The sequence below is a fragment of the Staurois parvus genome, unplaced genomic scaffold, assembly GCF_062004578.1.
Source record: "Staurois parvus isolate SC_StPar_1 unplaced genomic scaffold, SC_StPar_1.0 ptg000114l, whole genome shotgun sequence".
NCBI classification, from domain to species: Eukaryota; Metazoa; Chordata; class Amphibia; order Anura; family Ranidae; genus Staurois; species Staurois parvus.
Genome location: NW_028317910.1, coordinates 7,992,464 through 8,014,178, shown reverse-complemented (window position 1 = coordinate 8,014,178; position 21,715 = coordinate 7,992,464). Strand labels below are relative to the sequence as shown.

At 42.6% G+C, this 21,715-nt stretch overlaps 1 protein-coding gene across 1 annotated transcript in view; it reads right to left on the bottom strand.

Moving 5' to 3' along the window:
* Window positions 1–21,715, bottom strand: part of CECR2 (CECR2 histone acetyl-lysine reader) — an 85,745-nt gene that overhangs the window by 4,874 nt on the left and 59,156 nt on the right. The window contains exons 13-16 of the mRNA XM_089671847.1: window positions 15,819–15,945; window positions 14,712–15,070; window positions 12,470–13,994; window positions 3,289–4,474 (exon numbers count right to left, since the gene is read on the bottom strand). Of these exons, the coding sequence (XP_089527973.1) occupies window positions 3,289–4,474; window positions 12,470–13,994; window positions 14,712–15,070; window positions 15,819–15,945 (3,197 nt within the window). The remainder of the gene's footprint in view (window positions 1–3,288; window positions 4,475–12,469; window positions 13,995–14,711; window positions 15,071–15,818; window positions 15,946–21,715) is intronic.

Genomic DNA, 21,715 nt, shown 5'->3' with positions numbered 1-21,715 from the left:
GTTATTATTAAGGTAATGATTATGTTTCTCCTTCCTAAGTACAACAGAAAAGTTGTCCAAATATGAATGATTAACCTATTAAACTGAGGATAAAAAAACGAATATGAAAAGTTGTTATTCTAAAAATCTTCATCTACTTGCATATTAAAGTTATACCAGCAAGAATTAGTCTTTATGTAGAAAACTAGGATTTAAATCAAGCCTTACTGACTAGTGATTTAAATCAGTTTGATTTAAATCAATCCACCCTGATTAAAATGTGTAATAATGTGTTAAGGTGTATTAAAAACATTTGTATGACAAAAATTCTTTGCTTAACCACTTCAAGTCCGGACACTTTTACCCCCTTCCTGTCCAGGCCAATTTTCGGCTTTCAGTGCTATCACACTTTGAATGACAATTGCGCGGTCATGCAACACCGTACCCATATGAATTTTTTTAGCAATTTTTGAGACAGATAAAGCTTTATTTTGGTGGTATTTATTCACCACTGGGATTTTTATTTTTTTTGCTATGTAAATTAAAAGACCAAAAATTTTGAAAAAACGCTTCTTATAAAACTTTGCTAAACTTTCATCATAAATCTTGACCAAAAATGTATTACATTATCTTTTTAGTAAAAAAAAAAAAAAAAATTAACCCAAAATTAGTTTATAACCAAAAATTATAATTTTTAAACTTTTTTTTTTATATCTTTTTTTTTTTTTTTTTTAACATACTGTCACCCTAGCAGTACATTGTCACCATGGTGACACTGTACTACTTGTGGGGGGTGATTTTTTTTTTTTTTTTTTTTTTTTTTTTTACACTGATTGCTTTTACACCCATAAAGGCTGTAAAAGCAATAATTTCTCCTCCTCTCTGGCTGCATTCTTGCAGCCATTGAGAACTGCTGTGTGAGCTGTGATTGGTCACAGCTTATCACATGGTACAAGGCTGTGATGCACGCTCCCAGGGACGGGCATAAGCAGGGGGCGGGGAGGCTGTTTATAAATGGCCAACCGCCCCTGCACTGCCACCATCCGGCCGTTTATATACAACGGCCGGACGGGAGGTGGTTAAACAATGGAATACATCACCTTCCTATACAGCAGCTGACAGTAGTTTTTCCGAAATATCAGTGCAGATGGTCAAATAAACACCAAAAAATAAAGATGGGGCTAAACTATATCTACCACCCTGTTAAACAATATAAATATATGTAATCAAACCCTATCTAAAAAATACAATATCGAACAAGATGGGAATGCAGCATTCCCTACTCAGACCACAAGTGGCCTCTAGGGAATCACATCACCAGGATTAGGCTCCATCCAACCCATTTCATCATTAGCTCATATCAGTACACTTCTCCTGACAATGTCTATGTCAGACAGTACATTGCTCCTGATGATGTCTACTGAAGAAACAACTTGGGTGGAGCCTAAGCCTTGTGACATCATTCCCTAGAGGCCTCTACTGATCTGAATAGAAACTAAATTAGTCTACATAGTTAGTCTGGCTGAGAAAAAAAAAAGACAAAAAGTCCATACAGTTCAACCATTAAAAAAAAAAAAAAAAAAAAAAGTCTTAAATTCTACACCCACAGTTGATCCAGAGGAAGGCAAAAAATCCAACAAAAGTATGATCCAATTTGCTTCTGCAGGGGAAAAAATTTCTTCGTGATCCCCTGAGAGGCAATCGGATATTCACTGGATCAACTTTACCTATAAATGTTAGTAACCGGTTATATTCTATGTATCCAAGAAAGTTTGGGTGACTATTTTCCAGTAATGGGAATCAGCACTGTGCTACATGAGTGCCTTTAATAAACATGTTGTGCCATGACCTTGTCTCTCATAATGGTTGATGGAGAATGGTAAGTGAAGTCGGTGACTGCTCTGGGGATTCAAAGCATACCAACTGATTATTCAGTTAACAGTTCAAATTTGGAGGGCGAGTGGATCCCTGATTGAAGGTGTATGAGAAAGGATCAAGAGGAGGGTGTGTTCCATATACTGTTGAGTGGATTCAGTCCCTTGCTGCAATTATATGGAGCGTGTCTTCATTTTCTCACTGTTGAGTGGTTAGTTTAATATCTAGGAGTGTAATAGACTTTATGGACACACCTTTGTGTTATTGTTATGGATCTGTGATACAGAGTGTTTTACAAAAGGAAATGTGCATTTATTGCTCTTTGGAAATTTCATGTACTTGATTGCACCCTTATTTTTTTTGTTTGTACTTGAACTTTATATTTATTATATAGGGCTTGTTTACAGGGTAGCAATCTATATATGATATGCAGCTGTGCATAGTAACCAATCAGCTTCTAAGTTCAGCTTGTCCAGTTAAGCTTTGACAATAAAATCTGGTTACTATTCAGAGCTGCACCAGATCTTGCATGCTCCAGTTTTAGTACCCCTCCCCCATAGAGTGGTAACTTTAGGTAGCACAGTACTAGAATTAAGATTGTTTAACAGGGTAGTAGATATGTTTTATTGCGATGTTTGTTTATTTTTATGCGTTTATTAAAAAACATTTGGTATGATTAAACAGCCTTGGTAATCTTTGGGGAGATTTTAGATTTTACAGACACAAAATAGCACACTACTGAGATTTGTAAAGGCTCTGTACTGAGAATACTGAAATGTGGCTCTTCTTGCCCAGCTCACAACTACAATTGGAAGTCACCTGCCTTCTCATAAAACAGGTGCAGTTTGCCTTTTTTTAAGAAGACTTTCTTCACGGCTAGTTTCCAAATAACCAAAATAAAATGTGACTTTTTCCTACAACTATGTACAGGAAAGAAGTAAAGCTTTCTATGAATTATAAAATAGCGGAGAGAACGACTGACACCTGGTGGAGATATTATTCACTGCGTACTAAATCAATACTGACCTGGAGTACAAAAAGCTGGACAAGCAGCATAACTTTGTGCTAGTGGGAATCATTCTGTTCTCCTGGTCTCGTGCACCTGAAGTCCCTGCCGCACCACATGGCCAAGGACTATGTCGCATGTGATAAATTTTGTAGCAATGATTTAAATGGCCAGTCAATTCTAAGTCTGCATTGCAGTGATGTGGAGTTCACATTTTCCACAGAATTAAGTGGTATTTTCCTGTACTTACTGAAAAGGTTCTTGGCACCCAAAACCCCCCCCCCCCAAAAAAAACAAAAAAAAAACCACACGAATGTAGCCACCACATTAAGGACTAGTATAGTAAGCTGCAAGATATTACATTTTGTTGGGTACAGATACACGTTAATAGTTCCTACTACTAAACAATGTTCTGCTTTTAATCTTACCCTTGTTGATGGTACATATCCTGGAACTGTGGCATGCTCCCTCTCTGCCCCATCATCACGGCATGGAAGTGGCCCCTGTTCTCCCTGTGTGGGAAACTGGGCACCATCCTAGGCTGGCCATTGGTTTGTCCATGCACAGCGTGGCGAGCTGGATACAAGGGCTGCTGGGGGTACCCATGATGACGGTAGTGATGCTGGGGTGGGTAATGAGATTGGGTCATCATATTGGATGGCGGTCGGAAGTTTGAATTGCCCCAACTGCTTTGTATGCCATAGGCAAAGCCCCCACTTTGTCTCTTGTGACTGTCCAAGTCCAGGAATTGTTTTGGGCTCTCTGGCCTCTCTGAAGAACCTTCACTCTTTTCTTCCATCTCTTCTGAGCTGTCACCAGGGACTGCCCTGGGCTCCCCCTCCAGCAGAGAAGACATTAGAAGATTCCTCATTTCCCCCATGCCCTGCATGCCCACTGATCCACTCAGTTGGGAATAGCCTCCTGGATGCTGAGGAGTCTGCTGGACAGAGTGATGCCAACTTTGGTATTCCTGAGGGTAATAGGGAGGCTGCTGGTAATGCTGATTTGGTTGCTGGGCATGTTGTGGGTGGTGGTATGGATATATCTCAGCTTGATGGTACCGAGGATATGATGCTTGCTGAGGCCGCTGATGTACATTCGCAATGCCAGGCGAGAATGGAGCCGGCTGATAACCAGGGGGCCTTTGAAAACCAAAACTGGGTTCCATAACAAGTCCAGGTTTGTGACCACCAGATGGATAGATGGGAGCCATGTCACTTTGGTGTCTTGGTCCTAAAGTATTTACGGAAGGCTGGTGCGGTGTAGTGTCTTGGTGCTTAACTGGCTGCAGTGCTGTTTTGGTGGCACCAAGCAATGACTCCTTCAGCTTAGGCATCTCAACTGGCTTTTGGGGCACAGCTGCATCACCAAAACCATTATATGAGCCGGGTTTTACATCCTGATCCTTTTCAACTTGGCTGCCGATTCCAGGAGTTGGCTGCTTCTCCCCATTCTGCACACCAATAGACAATGTGCTGTTTGAATGTGGAGGGTTCTTCTGCGTGGGCGGAACTGTCACATGCCCTCCAATTGTAGTTGGTGAAACATCTGGTGTGAGCGGAATCTCTGCTTGGAGAGTTGGAGGAGGCAATGATGGTGAAGGCAGAGGCGAATCTGTAGAACAAAGTTGTGCAAAATTGAAAGCAATTCTATATTACTGTATGAAAGGACTGCATTTGATGCAAATTTCATTATAAAATAAGACAACCCCTTTGAGAACTTTACTGAAATAGAAAGACATTTTATCTGCCATAGTCTTGAGAAACTAATTCTACCTAAACCATCAACCATACAATTAGTATCCCAAAGCTGAATCCTTGGTACAAAAATGTATTTAAATATATTCTGTAATAGCCACAAAAAGATATAAATTTGAATGCACCAAATGCTTTTGCAAACACAATATTACTTTGTAAAAGTAGCAGTGGCGTGTTAAAAAAATAATTTAAAAAAACCTTTAGATTTATGTACTCTGTGTACATATGACCACTGTCACCAGAAATCAAAATAATTTCTGTTGATAGCTAAGAGAATTTCATATCATTTAGAGAAATTTTCTCTTCCTGTTATGTCCCCACAAGTGGAATGAGGGAAAATCTCACGAATATAGAGACAGCAAAATAAAACTCAATGGGGATTTAACCCTTCCTTACTCTATCCAAAATATATTAAATCTATCATTTTCAGATATAGTTTAAAGTAGAAGTTTAGTTTTTGGGCATAGAAGTGTTAGGACCTCTGTTTTTTTTTTATTGTGGTCTGTATCCCCACTGTCACCCTCTCTATTGGTCACACTTAGACAGAAAATAAATGTAAAATTTAACATTTTACAGTGGTTACAGGAACAGGATATGAGGGAAAATCATCTAATGAGGAAACCTTTTTCCAGTGCCAACTGTCTAAAGGAGGAATTCCCAACGTATTTTTTGGGAGACTTCCACTCACTTCCTGTTGCATCTGCAAGACAAAAGGAATGTAACCTTTCCCAAATGTGGCACAGGCAGCAAAAAACAAAAATGGGAATTTTGACTAACTTGTAAATTACATATCTTGAAGTACAGTACATATCACAGAAACTGTGTCCCTGCTACATCAAGTGATTGGAAACTGACAAAAGCGTTGCTGGGAACAGCCCAATGCACCCTCATGCAACCCCACCCACTTCGAAAGGACTCCAAAATATGAAATTGACAGGCAAGTCAAAATTCTCATTAACTTAATCATACCATGCAGGAGCCAAGACTTGTAGCCATAGACAATGAGACGTCCCCAAGCAACAAACTGAGGAGTGGGCAACAGCATAGCAACTCGCAAAAAAACCCCCAAAACTTTCAAACAGCTTGAAGCACCTTGCGACCAAAACTTGCATCAGCAGAGGCCTGCGGATCCACCTGGTAAAACTTTGAAAAGGTAGGAACAGAGGACCAGGTGGCATCTTTGGAAACCTGCAAAATGGATGCTTGATGCTGAACAGCCCAAAAAACACTGACAGCTCTGAGGTAATGCACCCTGATAGGAAACCCTTACCTTGAAAGTATACACACTCTGGAAATTAGTTGTCTGAGCCATCTAGGAATGATGGAAGAGGAAGTAGGATGTCCCTTCTTAGGAAAACAAAGAGGGTTTTATTGAAGGAAAATATTGTAGATAGGTGCACTCAAACAGCTCCAACCTGGTCCAGGGCAGGACATATGCAAGGAAGAATAATATCCTCACCGAGCTGAAAGGAAGAGACCATTTTGTCTCAATGTTAGATAAGGAAAGAGCCAACAAGGTGCAGCTAGATGTTCAACAGAGAGAAATTCAGATGATTTAAGTCCCAAGCCCCCGCAACTGTACCTCCTGGAAAGAGGTCCGGACCCTTTATGAAACAGTGCTTACTCAATCGGCTGTTAAAAAATGATGTTTTTTACAACAAAATTATTTTGAAGAGGGTGAGAATATGGGACATCTTCTTGCTCTTGTGGTGAAGTCGCAACAAAAGGAGCCCACTGTAGATAAGATCAAGGATCCTTATGGGGAGATCAGCATGAGTCATGCGGATATCCTGAGAGTTTTCCTTCACTTTTTTGATGATCTATATGCTTCTAAAATGGTAGCCACCCATTCTGAGCTTTCGCAGTTTCTAGATGCTTCTGATCCTGTGTTGTCGGAAGCTGATCAGAGAGTTCTGGATATCCCAATCTCTGTGGAAGAATTATCCGAAGCTTTACTAGGTAATCCCAGTAATAAATCCCCGGGTTCTGATGGATTGCCATTTGAAATATATAATAGATATGGTGAGAAACTCCTTCCAGCCTTGCTTAACGCCCTGAATGCCACCATGGATGCAAATGGATTACCCCCCTCCATGAACGAAGCTATTATTATAGTTTTATTGAACCCTGTAAAAGATAAGTTAAAACCAGACTCCCATTGTCCTATTTCCCTTCTGAATACGGACGCTAAATTGCTGGCCAGGATTCTAGCCTCTAGATTGGCGCGGATTATTGGTAGCATTGTACATAAAGATCAGTCAGGGTTTATTCTCTCCAGAGTAACAGCAAATAATATTTGTAGACTTTTTTTGAACTTACAAATTCCAGTGGACAACCCTGGGGGGAGAGCAATATTAGCTTTGGATGCAGCTAAGGCATTTGAGTGTGGAATGGCTGTATCTATGGGAAGTACTGTCTAGATTCGGTTTTGGTCCCAAATTTATTAGCTGAATACGTCTTCTCTACTTGGCTCCTAGTACCCACATCCGGGGTTAATGGGGATCTGTCAGACTCCTTCAGGTTGCAGAGGGGGACCAGGCAGGGCTGTCCTCTCCCTTTTGTTCGCCTTGGCATTAGAACCTTTAGCGATTTTGGTGCAACAATCTCTGGATATTACAGGTTTTAATAGGCGTGTTCTCTTGGAAAAGATATCCCCTTATGCGGATGACACACTGTTGTATTTGGGCGATACCTCTAAATCCTTAGATGCGGTAATGTCCCTTATTGGACTTTTGGTGGCTTTTCCGGCGTTAAACTGAATTGGCATAAATCTGTGTTGATGCCTGTGGACTTTCCCCTCCTGGCCTGTGCACAGCAAATACGAGCAGTATCTACATTTAAGTATCTGGAGGTAGTGGTCTCTCCTGATCCTAAACAGTATATCTCTCTCAATCTTTTGCCTCTACTCCATAAGCAAAGACTGAAAATGTATCAGTTGGTGCAAACTTCCTTTGTCAGTGATGGGCAGGGTCAATCTGATTAAAATGATTTGGGCCCCGCAACTTCTTTATATTTTTCATAACTCTCCCATATGGATTCCTCGGAAATGCTTTCGTCATATAAAGACCCTGTTTCATTGCCTCATTTGGAAAAAATGGACGGCTCGGATAAAATTGTTCGTTACAATATGGCAAGGATTCAGGGAGGCTGGCGGTTCCTGAGCCTAGATTATATTTCCTGGCAGCCCAATTGCAACATCTTGTTGGGTGGGATTTATCTGATACTACTGATCCTATTACGAGTTTGATTTCCCTTCCTGACTCCACCATTTTGGCTCTGTCTCAACTGCAGATGGCTCTGCCGGTCCTCCCATCTACAGATCCAACCGCAGATCTTCTGAGGCGCGTGTGGAGTGCGGCAAAAGCATCCTTTCAGGTCACTGGATTCCTCTCTAGTACCCCCTTGTGGAATAATCAGCACTATGTAGAATTAGCTAAATTAGAGAGTTTTTGTGAATGGAGGGAACAAGGCTTGAAATTTATATCTCAGCTGTACTCAGGGGAAACTCTAAAGTCCTTTTCACAATTGCAAACGGAATTTAAGTTCACATATAAGCAATTTTACCATTATCTTCAGCTACGCCATGTGGTGCAGGCCCAGTCTCTGCTCTCCAAACTCACATTGACAGACAATTTTTCTTAAGGATGCAACTCGGGCAACCCATAAAAAAAAAAAAACATGATTTCTCGGGTTTACTCCCAGTTGTTGTCCATGGTGCAGGATTCTGATAGTTTCCGGGGTAGGGTGCAGTGGTCCCGGGATGTTGGAGGCAGTGGTCCCGGGATGTTGGAGAGCTTGCCAGAGATGTCTGGGATGCTGCCCTAGAATCTGTTCCGGTGATATCTCTTTCTACCTCTCATAAATTGTCACAGTTGTTTATTCTTCAAATCGGTCATATAGGACCCCTGTGCAATTGTACCAGTGGGGCAGGCGAGATTCACCTGATTGCCCAAGGTGTAGGGTCAAACAAGGTGATATCACTCACATGCTCTGGCGCTGCTCAAAGCTGTATAGATATTGGAGTGAGGTCCTCCAGCTTATTTCCTTAGTGTCACAATATACTGTTCCCCAGGATCCCCTGCACTGTCTGCTGGGGGCACTGGACCAAGAACTGCTCCAACCTGGAGGGTATATTATGGTATCTAGACTGTTATATCTGGCTAGGAAGTTGATTGCAAGATACTAGCAAACAATGGATATGTTATCTTAATTCATTACTCCCCCGGGAAAAACTTGCATGCCAACATCGCAATGCTTATTGCAAGTTTCAGCAGGTGTGACGGGGATGGCTAGATAACCTGGTTTTGCCCCTCCTCAGCTAATAGCGGACCGGCTCTTACAGGTGTGATGACATATCAGGCATGTGCATCCCTGGTTTTCTCTAATGGATGTCTTGGGTGAACCAGTTGCCTCTATTTTTCTGTTCATGTTGGTTTAATTTTGATTTTGTTACTTTCCCCCATTTATGTATACATCTAGACGGGAAGGTATGTAAAAGGAAAAAGTCATGTATTGTCAAGATAGCCTTGGATCCATGTGTCTCCTGCTATGATTTGTCATTGCTTCAGTTATTCTGTATGTTACAGGATCTACATATCCACATTGTTTTGCCTATGCATAATTCTGCTGGCACAGTAATATTGTTGATTCTGTAAACTGTGTTCATTGTCTTGAAAATAGAAGTTATTTGGATTTAAGAAAAGAGCCACCAACTTGGAGATGTACCTGACCGTAATGGACACAAAAAAGGCCACCTTACTGGTGAGATCCTCCTATGGAATATCCCGAATTGGTTCAAAGGCAGGTCTTTGAAGAACCAAGGCACCAGATTCAGATCCCAGGGAGACACAGGAGGTGCAGATGTCAACCAACATCCTCCACTCCCGAGAGTGAGGGCACCTCTTCATTGTGAGGAGAGCTTCTGGATAAGCTTGGAGGGTTTTGGGTCCCAAGGCTTGCAACAAAAGGATGCACTTATTTGTGGCTTAGAGGAGGACGTCTGGGTGAACAAAAAGACCCCTTTTGGTGGTAAGATTAGACTTTTTAAGGAGAAGACATACTCCCAAATCCCCCCTCCCCCCTTCCCAGTAACTTCTGTGATAAATTTATCAAGGGAATCCCCACACAAGCAAATCACCATCATAGGAAAGCACAAAAGAGGCCTTTTGCGAGTAGGTTTAGCTAACCAAGCCTTTAACCACAAAATACTGAGTATATATTTTTATATATATATATATATATATATATATATATATAACAATGTCATCCTAGAAACATGGCAGAGTACATTCTCTAGGGCATAAATACAAAATCGCAACGTAATTGTTCCAGAAAAACAGGGTCTTTAAAGACAGGATTGTTTTCTCTATTCTTTTACCTGGTCCAGTTAGCAACTATTTGTTAACAGGGACATAGCCACAATTACTGGGTATGAGGCAGGAGCAGCAAAGGCATAGATTCATCCTCAACAGTTAGATGCTTGTTGAGAACAGAGATGTCAGTATCCACTACCAGGATACGCCATTTTTCCATAAATTCCTATTCCATAAGATATTACTCAGTAAAGAGTTTTGGAAAAAGTCTTTTCAGGATTTCGCCCATGCTCATGCAAACCACAGTTATAAGCACATCGTAATGCAAGCATAAGTCTTTCTAGCCTTGATCAGCTGCTTAGTGCCCACAGGCGTTTGTTTAGGCGGAGGAGATTCCATTGCTGCTAGACAAAGGCAAACACACACTGCATCAATAAGTGAGCTCACAGTAGAAAAGATATGACAAGAAGCCTTAGCTAGTCTCATAACATGCAGGAGGTAAAGATTCCTCTGCGGGACCCTCTTCTGCATCCAACTTTTCCCCTTCCATATCTTATTCAAAAGAGGTTAGGAGATTATGGTCATACCCTTCAACAGATGCAGGTGGTGGAGAGGCAGAATAGCCCCTTTGAGCCATGGAGACTGAAAGTTCTAGGACAGAATTTTCTAAAGAAATCTGACAGTTGCAGTGAAATCTGCCTGCCTTTCTCAGAGAGGCCATCTGTTGTGGGCACAAGAGAGAGCTAGAATTCGAGGAAAGGAGCTGTGTCAATATATGACTGGTTCCACTGCAGGGGAACCCGCTATCACCCTAAGTGTTTCACTGGTTTTCCTCAGTGCCATCTGTAGCACAAATGCTACTAGGTCCTTTTTTTCCTCAGCTCCTCTGTACCTGGTCTTTGCCATTGCTGAGTGAGGGGATCCACTGTAGGGTGCACCTGAAATAGATGCAGACTGAAATGGTTATTTGCATGTCCAGGAATGGAGCCACTTTAACCCAGTCTCTGACTGATGTCCTTGTGCCGTCTCTCTAGTATAGTGCAATTATGTCTCCACCCAAACAACAGCGCTGAGTGAGAAACCTGGCAGAAGATCATTATAAAAGTGTTACCCAACACCCACACAGTAGAGACTTTTACAGGAGGGAGAAAACACACTCAATGTATAATACCCCACATGTAAAAACAGAAATTTTTCATAACTGCAGGGAAACCCCATCTTACCTTATCCACACTGCAGGCTCCCAGAAGGAAACCAAACTTTACCCATCACAATGGTCATAGCTCTGAAGGGGTCTTCAGAGTCTGGGTGTTACAGGAATGGACCATGTTCCTGGACTTGTACAGCACCCTCTTGCTCAATATACTCACTGGACCACATGCCAAGGTCAGCATCAAATGCAGAATCCAGTGCCCAAAGCAATGATTACAGACTGACCCCATTGGTAAAGAGTCCAGGTACAGTACAACAAAGAAACGGCTAGTGAGCACTGCAAGAAACAGTTGGATCTTGATAGCAGTGTCAGTCGAAGTAGCGAAGAGAACAAAAAAAGGAAGAATAGTTTAGAAACGTCTCCATAGCAGAAGAGGTTCCTCATCTAAGGACACTAACAAAAAACTGGAGCCCACAGAGTGGGTGAGGTTATATGAGGGTGCACTGGGGATGTTCCCAGCAAAGCTTTTGCCAGTGTCCAATCACCTGAAGGTAGCAGCGTATAACCTGTGGCCTATGACTACAAGTCTTGTATCATATACTGTATGATTACGACAAGTGGTTTTAACCTTTCCCTATTTTACTGCAGGAAAAAAAAAAGGGGAAGTTTCGCTTTAAAGATTGGTCCCCCGCTCCCCATTAAGGATTGGCACATTTGGGGAGCGGGGGGGTGGGGGGTGGGAACGGGTACCTGAATATGACAGGTACCTCCTCCCACTGTGATCGCCTAGGCGATCGGAAGCAGAGGCCTGCTCCCACTTCCGCTGCGATTGCCTAGGTGATCGGAAGCGGAATTTGTCCTCCTACCCTCCCTCCTAAAAGTCTTGTGGGACACGTGACAGAAGTGGTTACACCCCTTTAGCACCTGATGGATAAATGCATGCACTAGCTGTTGGGATTTGAGCACAAGTATCTTTTGTTTGTTAGGTCCCAGAAGATGACGGGGCCATTAAGGAAGTGCAGCGCTACTCACGCATGCGCAGTGGACAAGCTGTCACAGCCGGGTGCCCACACTGAAGATGCTGACGCCTGGAATACAGGACAGCCAGTGAAATGGGCTGCAGCGGGGGCAACGCGGGATCATGGGACAGGTAAGTGGCTTTTTTTTAAAAGTCAGAAGCTACAGTTTTTGTAGCTGCGGACTTATTTTTTTTACAGAGTGAGTGGAACTCCGCTTTAAGTAAAGCTATACTGAAAGATAAAATATAAGCAAAGACCTGACAAAAATGAACATCGACTGGGAATACATCTTTGTAGACTTTGTTTATATTTCCACAATCTAAATACACATTTGGAAAGCATGAAGTGGTATTTGCATATTACTTTACCTTTTTCATTCAACAAATCCTGGTCAGAAGGTACAGAGTTCCCATCTGGTTTACTATTTAAGCCTAGTTTTTCACTTGGCTGGTAAGGAGTAAGTCCTTCCTGAGATGGGTATGGTGTAAGGGGTGGTGTGGTTGGGTGGAGGTTAGATGATGGTGGAGATGGGCAAAGGTCTAACTGAGCATGAGCTGATAGAGATGAGGTTGCTGGCTGGGATGAACAGAGACTAGAGGATAGCTTGGGTGAGTACGGGGTAGGAATTTGTTGTGATGTGCAGGGGGTAGACTGTGGTTGGGATGGCTCAGGTGCCAATTCGGCTGAGCACGGTGTACACAATGGTTGTGTAGGGCTGGAGATAGCAGGAGGCTGGGATGGATCTGGTGGGGGTGTTGGTTGGGTTGGGTATGGGGTACAAAATAGTTCAGATGGATGTGAAGGAGGTACTAGTTGGGTCGGGCAGGTATTCATTTTTGGAAAGTTGGGGCATGGGACAGACGTAGGCTCGAATGGGTGTGGTGGAGAGATTTGTTGGGCTGGGTGGGGTGTAGATACTGGTTGCAATGGGCATGGGGAAGATGCTAGCTGGGATAGCTGCCGTGGGGATTCTGGTTCTGAAATGCTTGGTGAAGGTCCTGCCTGGGTTGAATGTGGGTTAGATGTTGGTTGACATGACTGCGGAGAGGGTGCTGTTTGGTATGAGTAAAGGCTAGGGGATGGCTGGTTTGGGTGATCATTGGGTGCTTGTTGAGAAGGATATGCACCAGACGATGGCTGGGTGGGGATTAATGAGGGTGCTGATTGGTTTGAAAATGGAGTAGATGGTGGACAAGATGGATAGGGAGAAGAAGTAGATTGGGCTGGAAATGTTGCATTTGTTGGTTTGGTAGGATATGGCATGGACTGAGCCTGGGATGGCTGTGGCGGGGATGTTGATTGAGTCGAGAATGAGGTAGATGGTTGTTGAGATGGATAAGTTGAAGATGCTGGCTGGTTTGGGCTGGATGTAGTTCCAGATTGAGGTGGGTATGGTGTAGATGCAGGCTGGGATGGATAAGATGGGGGTACTGGTTGTGAAGAATAACTTGATTCAGGAGGACAAACAAAAGATGTCAGTCTCTGCATCTCAACCATTTCTGGACTGTCCATCATAGAATTCCCAGAGCCACTGAACAAGTACTGGCCATTCGAGTTGAATCTTGGAGGTCTTATGAACCGAGGCTCTGCTGGCTGGGAGAATTGCTGTGGCCCAGCTCCAGCAGGGTGGCTTGGCTGTCTGTTTTCATTCCACATAGGAGGTCCATGTTTATACATTTGGTATGAAGTGGCAGATGGAGGCTCTTTTCTATCTGGTACCAGTGGTCTCATCTGTGATGTATAACCAGAAGAATATGGGGTTGGAAGGTGTTGTCTATCTTCATGACCAGTTTTCCTCATAGGGAATGGAGGTCCTGAAGCATTGTGTGGCTCTTGAGAAGGTCTAAAGTCCAGTCGTTTATTGTCTGACTGTTCAGGAGTCCCTGCAGTAGGCTGAAAAGAAGACACTGGAGATGTAATACATTTACAAACCTCATTCAACAACTAAACCCACCCCAAGACACAGCAATATAATATAATACTCATGGCACTCAGAACCATAAAAAACTCTTCAAGGCCCTCCTCATATCGGCAGTCAGTGGCTACTCCCCTCTATACTGGCAGCCAATAAAATGTTCCCTAAAAAATGTCAATAAAAACACCTCCCTTTCCACTCCCGGTCAGTGAAAGCGCTCCCCTTTCCACTCGTGGATGGTGGCACAAATTGATCACTTTCAGGCAGACTGCTCTAGATTACAAGTGGTGGGGTACAGTGCCATCAATGGCACAGCTGCTTGGAAGATCTGTTTCAACAAATAACAGGACAGCTGAATTCAACAAAACATTGCTCTTTAGATCTTTGTCTCTTTTCTATATCCTGGGCTGGATTAGCAGACAAGGCTGTTAAAACTCCAGCTGACCACTTGGAGCACCATTACTAGAACGCAATGATTAATGAATTGTGCTCTGGCACTTGCAAGGTATGCTAGCAGCAGATCATAGGGTCACCTATCAGGTACTTACAGGCAGTCTACATAGTTAAAAGACTGTTAAGACTGCTTTTAAGCTAGCTAAATGTTACAGTCTACTTGTACAGTCTGCTCTGTTTAGACAGAATTGTAGATAAAGATGAAGAAATTCATATTGAAATCTAAAAGTTCCACCACATACCATGTCCACTGGGCAGAAAGGTGGTCTCTGTGGTCCTCCATATTGTAGGGGGTGAAGGCAAGATTGACCTTTTGCAGATTTATTGGGTGGCAGCAAATGGTCCTCTCCATCCTCGCTGGGTGAGGACTGATGCACCAAGCTGCTCTCCGAGCTTTGCCTCTTCCTGCCGCTGTCCAACTGTGACTTTCTCCAACCCCCAGCCTTTGAACGCCTTGCCTGGCTCCGCCTCTTGTAGGGTTTCTCCCTGTTATCGACACGAATCCAGCTATCACCATCAGATTCACCTTCATCTTCTGGGAGGTGCTTGAGTAACGCCTTCCTAAAACATCGCTCCAAATTCTCAGCCATGTGCGTGTATTCTGCAAAACGCCACAAAGTTCAGATTCCGTGAAATTTAAGCTTAAAAATGCTTCCTCCTTCCTACAGCAGACTGATGGCATGTATATGGTGATAGATCACAAATTTATTTATAACAAGATTCTAAAAACTATTGAGTAGAATATTTAAAAGAAAAATATCAATTCCCAAGGACACAAGCTGGCAATATTTACAGGTGCAGAAATGAGGAATGCACACCAGTACCATTTATATCTGAACATAAGAAATATAGTGTGACAATGTAATTCACACAGTTCAAATCACTTTAAAAATCACATAGTGAACAGATACTTTTTTTTGTCATGCTAATACATTGCTAGTAATGTTTATGGTTGTGACACATTGGTGACAACAGCAATATGACAAGAATTATGTAAATTTTTCATGAATATGTAATATTTGTACAATACATTTCTTTTCTCCCAGAAACAAACAATTGAGTACTGTCTGTGATACTTTTTTTATTTGCACGAACATACAATTTTGAGGACAAGCTTTGGGGGACTTTCCCCTTCTTCAACGTCCAAGCAGTACTGCTTGGACCTTGAAGAAGGGGACACTCCCCGAAAGCTTGTCCTCAAAATTGTATGTTAATGCAAATAAAAAAAGGATCACAGACAGTACTCAATTGTTTGTCGCAAATGCACTAATACGGCTACAATCTCCCATAAGCAATAATTTTGGATGCGGTTTTTAAAGCAGTGAGCGGTTTCTCTTTATATTACTTACCGCTATCCGACCCATTGTATTTGACACAGTTTCTAAATATAATTTTCATGTCGCTGACAAATTGATCCTTTGTGAGATAGTACCCAGAGGATAACCTCTGCTCCACTCTGGAGATGTCCATCGGACACTAGGAGAGAGAGAGAGAGAGAGAGAGAGAGAGAGAGAGAGAACACAGTTAGGACCATGAAGCCAAGACTGGAAAGGTCATATGGCCCAGGGCACGGATTACTGTACAGGAGGCATGCACAGGACTAAGCTCTACTTGGTTGAGTTACTGTAGTGCACAACAGAACCAAGCAGAAGAAAAAACAAAAAAAAAAACAACCTATTTTTAAAAGACCCTGTCACCAGACCATTTATTTCAACAAAAGTCCTATGCTATATGTGTATATAATGTATTTTGCGTGTTATTTACCTATTAAAGCTTCCCTTCTGTAGACATCCAAAAGCCTTGAGAGTGCGGTGTTCTGCCATCTTGGTTGTGATGTCAGCAACCCCAGAGCTGTTTCTCAAGTGACATTCTTTAGTATTACCCTTCACTCCTTGCTGAGCGGCTTCATAAAAACTTATGTAGGGAGATGAAAGGAGGGGCGGAGGAGCAAGGCCAGCACAAAGTGTATTAGACATTCCCAGAATAGGAGAGGATTATGACAATTACGTAGGGAGGGGGCTGTTCTAGGGAAAGGACTAAGATTAATAGGCATTTAAGATACTTAATGTTTCTGTGCTTTGACCGCTTTTGTTTTTTTAAAGCTGGTGACAGGGTTTCTATACAGAATAAGAAAAACAAAAACATTTAGCTCTGTTAAACCATTCTTGTGATCCAGCTACCCCTGCCACACTGAATATCCAATAGGTTGGCAACACCTTCTCTGTTACAGTTAAGGAACACAGTTCTGTACCTCTACACCCTCAATCATTTGTGCTGCAGTACAAAAAAATGCTGACAGAAGGTGAGATCAGAGTGACAGATAATAAGCTCATCATCATGCAGTTTCTCCTTTCATTGTCCAATCACAGGCTGGGGAAGGGACAAGACCTGTGTCACTGGCATTAAAACACACACAACACAGATCTACTGTCGTGACCGACAAGGCTTTGTGGCAGAACTGTGTAAATCTCAGTACTGGATGGACAGATATACAAAATCCTTTAGCAGGTGAAACAGTCACATCTGTATTTCAGCTATATACACTGCTCATAAAAATTAAAGGAACACTTTGAAAACACATCAGATCTCAATGGGGAAAAATATCATGCTGGATATCTATACTGATATGGACTGGGTAATGTGTTAGAAACATAAGGACGCCCCATCGTTTGATGGAAATTAAAATTCTCTACTTACAGAGGACTGAATTCAAAGACATCCCAAAAATCAAAAGTGAAAAAATGATGCAGCAGGTGAGTCCATTTTGCAGAATTTCAATTTCATTGCAGCAACTCAAAATGGTACTCAGTAGTTTGTATGGCTCCCACCTACTTGTATGCATGCCTGACAACATCTGGGCATGCTCCTAGTGAGACGATGGATGGTGTCCTGGGGTATTACCTCCCATATCTGGACCAGGGCATCACTGAGCTCCTGGACAGTCTGAGGTACAACCTGGCGGTATTAGATGGACCGAGACATGATATCGCAAAGGTGTTCTATCGGATTTAGGTCAGAAGAGCTTGGGGGCCACTCAATGGTATCAATTCCTTCATCCTCCAGGAAATGCCTGCATACTCTCAGTACATGATGTTGGGCATTGTTTGCACCAGAAGGAACCCACTGCACGAGCATAGGGTCTGACAGTGGGTTCAGGGATCTCACCTCGATACCTAAATGGCAGTCCGGATGCAATTGTCTAGCCTGTAGAGGTCTGTGTGTCCTTCCATGGATATGCCTCAGCAGACCATCACTGACTCACCACCAAAACGGTCATGCTGACTGATGTTATAGGCAGCACAACGTTCTGGAGCTCATTTTGTAGGGCTCTGGCAGTGCTCATCATGTTCCTCCTTGCACAAAGTAGCAGATACCGGTCCTGCGGATGGGTTAAAGACCTTCTACGGCCCTGTCCATCTCTCCTAGAGTAACTGCCTGTCTCCTGGAATCTCCTCCATGCTCTTGAGACTGTGCTGGGAGACACAGCAAACCTTCTGGCAATGACAACATGTATTGATGTGCCATCCTAGAGGAGTTGGACTGCCTGTGCAACCTCTGTAGGGTCCATGCATCTCCTCATGCTACCAATAGTGACACTGCCCAAGCCAAATGCAAAACTAGTGAAAAACAGTCAGAAAAGAGGAGTAAGGAAAAATAAGTCAGTGGCCGCCACATTTAAAACCATTCCTGTTTTGGGGGGGGCGTCTCATTATTGTCCATCTAGTGCACCTGTTGTTAACTGCTTCCCGTCTGCCCTATAGCAGAAGAATTGCTACAGGGCGGCACAGGTGGAGAGAACTGTTTGTAAACAAAACAGTTCTCTCCAGTCAGCTCCTGGCGATATTGAATGGACCAAGACATGATATCGCAGTGAAGCACTAACACAGCACACTTCGTAAAACAGCACACAGTTAACTTCCTGCCCAGTGCCATTAGTACAGTGTCAGTCCTTTTTATTAGCACTGATCAGTGTATTGGTGTCACTGGGGAAGTCAGTGACACCAAGTCAGTCCCCCCCAGTGTCAGAATGACTGCCAAAGTCCAACTATAAGTCTCTGATTGCCACCATTACTAGTAAAAATTAAAAAAAAAAAAAATCCAGTATATCTAACGCCATTTGTAAACGCTATAAACCTTTCACGGAAACCAATTAATTTATACGTATTGGGATTTTTTTTTAGCCAAGACATGTAGCAGAATACATTTTGACCTAATTTATGATGAAATTTGATTTTCTACATTTTTTTACTGGATATGTTTAATAGCAAAAAGTTAAAAATATTGTTTTTTTCTCAAAGTTGTCGGTCTTTGTATTTTTTATATTTTGCACTATAAACAAAAAAAGGCGTTCAAATATGATCAAGAGAAAAAACTCTATTCGTGGGGGAGGCCGGGGGGGGGGGGGGAGGACGTAAATTCCATTTGGGTGCAGCGTTGCATGATCACGCAACTGTCAGGTAAAGCAACGCAAAAAATGGCCTGGTCAGGAAGGGGGGGGGGTAAATCCTCTGGAGGGCAATTGTTTAATTTCATTAACACCAAAAGCTGCTGAAATGGATTACCAACCGCCTCCGCTACTTAACTGACCAGATCAATATCCCAGGAGTTTAATTGACTTGATGCTATACTCTGATTAAAAAGTGTTCCTTTAATTTTTTTGAGCAGTGTACTAAAATCGGTGTCCCAATCTACTTGTCCCCAGGGGCGGACTGACAACTCACGGGGCCCCCGGGCAATAGGGGATCATGGGGCCCCTGTGTCTTTGCCCACACTCAAAGCACACCCAAAAGAGCCTATAAAAAAGGTACCAGGGGCATTTCATGGGGCCCCCTACTGACCCCAGGCCCTCGGGCAGTGCCCGAGTGCTCGAATGGTCAGTCCGCCCCTGCTTGTCCCTCATGACAATCTACTTGTCAAAAAAAAACAAACAAAAAAAAAAAAAAAAAAATGCTTGAACCAAAACCGTATTTAAATCCAAGGTGATTTTTACAATGCCTGGGTTTTTTAAAAACAAATGTAGCTTTATGGAGACTTAAACATGTAATAAATTAAAAATTTGCATTAAAAATTTTTTTTTTGTAAAATGTAAAAGATGAGGTTGCACCGAGTAAATAGATATCCAACATGTCATGCGCTCATGAAATGGCGACTAACTTCAGTACCCATTTTTTTTTTTTTAAAGGCGCCACTTTTAAAGTCCCTTATAAGTCATCAGTATAGTGTTACAGAGGAGGTCTGGTGCTGGAGTTATTGCTCTCATTCTAGCGTGCATGGTGATTTGCAACGTATCGCAATTGACGATTTCATGCGTAGGCGCCCCAGCGTGTACTTTTACGTTTGTACATGCATATATTTGGGGGGGGGGGTGATGATTTTTGCTGACAGGTTCTCTTTATTGAGACATCCAGGGTCTAAAAGATCCTGCATGTCTCCCCTGTGCTCCACGGAATGTAATGCAGTGCACATCTGTCAACAAGGACCTGGAAGGACACGAAGGGAAGGGGAGTGGATGTGTCGGCCCTCCTTCCTCCCCTCTAGCCAATGGCGGTGAGCCAGTCCCGGGCCTACAGATGGGCAAGCGGAGACCAGGAAACCTTAAGTGGTAGCTTTCCGGGTGCACGCCATTTGGCGTGCTCCTGCACATGCGCAGTTCATGCGGTTGCAGAGCCGTGCAATCTGTCACCGGCCGTGTACCTCGGACCCCCGTTCCTGGTACCATGTGACCTGCTGTGACCAATCACAGCAGGTCACATGACAGTTGTATACAATGGATGGCTTCATTCACGCCATCCATTGTATACTAGTGCCTAGCTGTGAATGGTCACAGCTAAATCACATGCACAGGTCATGTGATTAGCTGTGACCAAATCACAGCTAAGCACAAAAAAAAGAAAAAAAACCCTGAATGAATCTATTTCATTCAGGTAAATGCTTGCTTATAGCAAAGTAATTCTTTTCTATAAGCAAATTGTGGAAAAAAAAAAAAAAAAATACTGATCACTTCCCCAAAGTAGTACAATGTTACTATGGTAACATTGTACTACTTTGGTCATAGTAAAATAAGAAAAAAATAAATAAAATTTAAATTAAAAAAATGATAAAATTTTAGTTTGGGTACAATATTGTAGGACCGCGCAATTGTCAAAGTGTGAGAGCGCTGAAACGTGAAAAATGGCCTGGGCAGGAAGGTGTAAAATTGCCCGGTATTGAAATGGTTAAAGAGAATCTTTTTAGCTCTGTGTGGCAGGGAGAAAAACCACATTTTAAATAAATATTTCAAATTTAGATTTAGAGCAGTTGGCCACTACCCTGGTTTATATCTGATGTTATACATGCTTTTACAATCTAGTTATGACATACAGTTGCAAGAAAAAGTATGTGAACCCCTTGGGATTACGTGGAGTTTTGCATGAATTGGGCATACAATGAGCTCTGAACGTCATCTAAGTCACAACAATAGAAGAACACAGTCTGCTGAACATAATACTACACAAACATTAGATGTTGCCATGGTTTAATTGCACATAACATGTAAACATTCACAGTGCAGGGAGGAAAAAGTATGTGAACCTTTGGACTTCATAACTGGTTGACCCTCCTTTGGCAGCAATAACCTCAACCAAACATTTCCTGTAGTTGCAGATCAGACCTGCACAATGATCTGGAGTAATTTTGGACCACTCCTCTTCACAAAATTGTTTCAGTGTAGCAATATTCTTGGGATGTCTGGTGTGAATCGCTCTCTTAAGGTCATGCCACAGCATTTCAATCAGGTTGAGGTCAGGACTCTGACTGGGCCACTCCATAAGGCGTATTCTGTGCTGTTGCAGCCATTGTTTTGTTGAATTACTGGTATGCTTTGGGTCATTGTCCTGTTGCATCACCCATCCTCTGCGGAGCTTCAGTTGGCGGACAGATGGTCGTACGTTTTCCTGCAAAATGTCTTGATAAACTCTGGAATTCATTTTCCCATCAATGACAACAATCCGTCCAGGCCCTGAGGCAGCAAAGCAGCCCCAAACCATGATGCTCCCTCCACCATGTTTTACAGTGGGGATGAGGTTTTGATGTTGCTGTACTGTGCCTTTTTTTCCCCACACATAGTGTTGTGTGTTCTTCCCAAACAACTCAATCTTGGTTTCATCTGTCCACAGTATATTTTGCCAGTAGTGCTGTGGAACATCCAGGTGCTCTTTTGCAAACTTCAAACGTGATGCAATATTCTTTTTGGACAGCAATGGCTTCC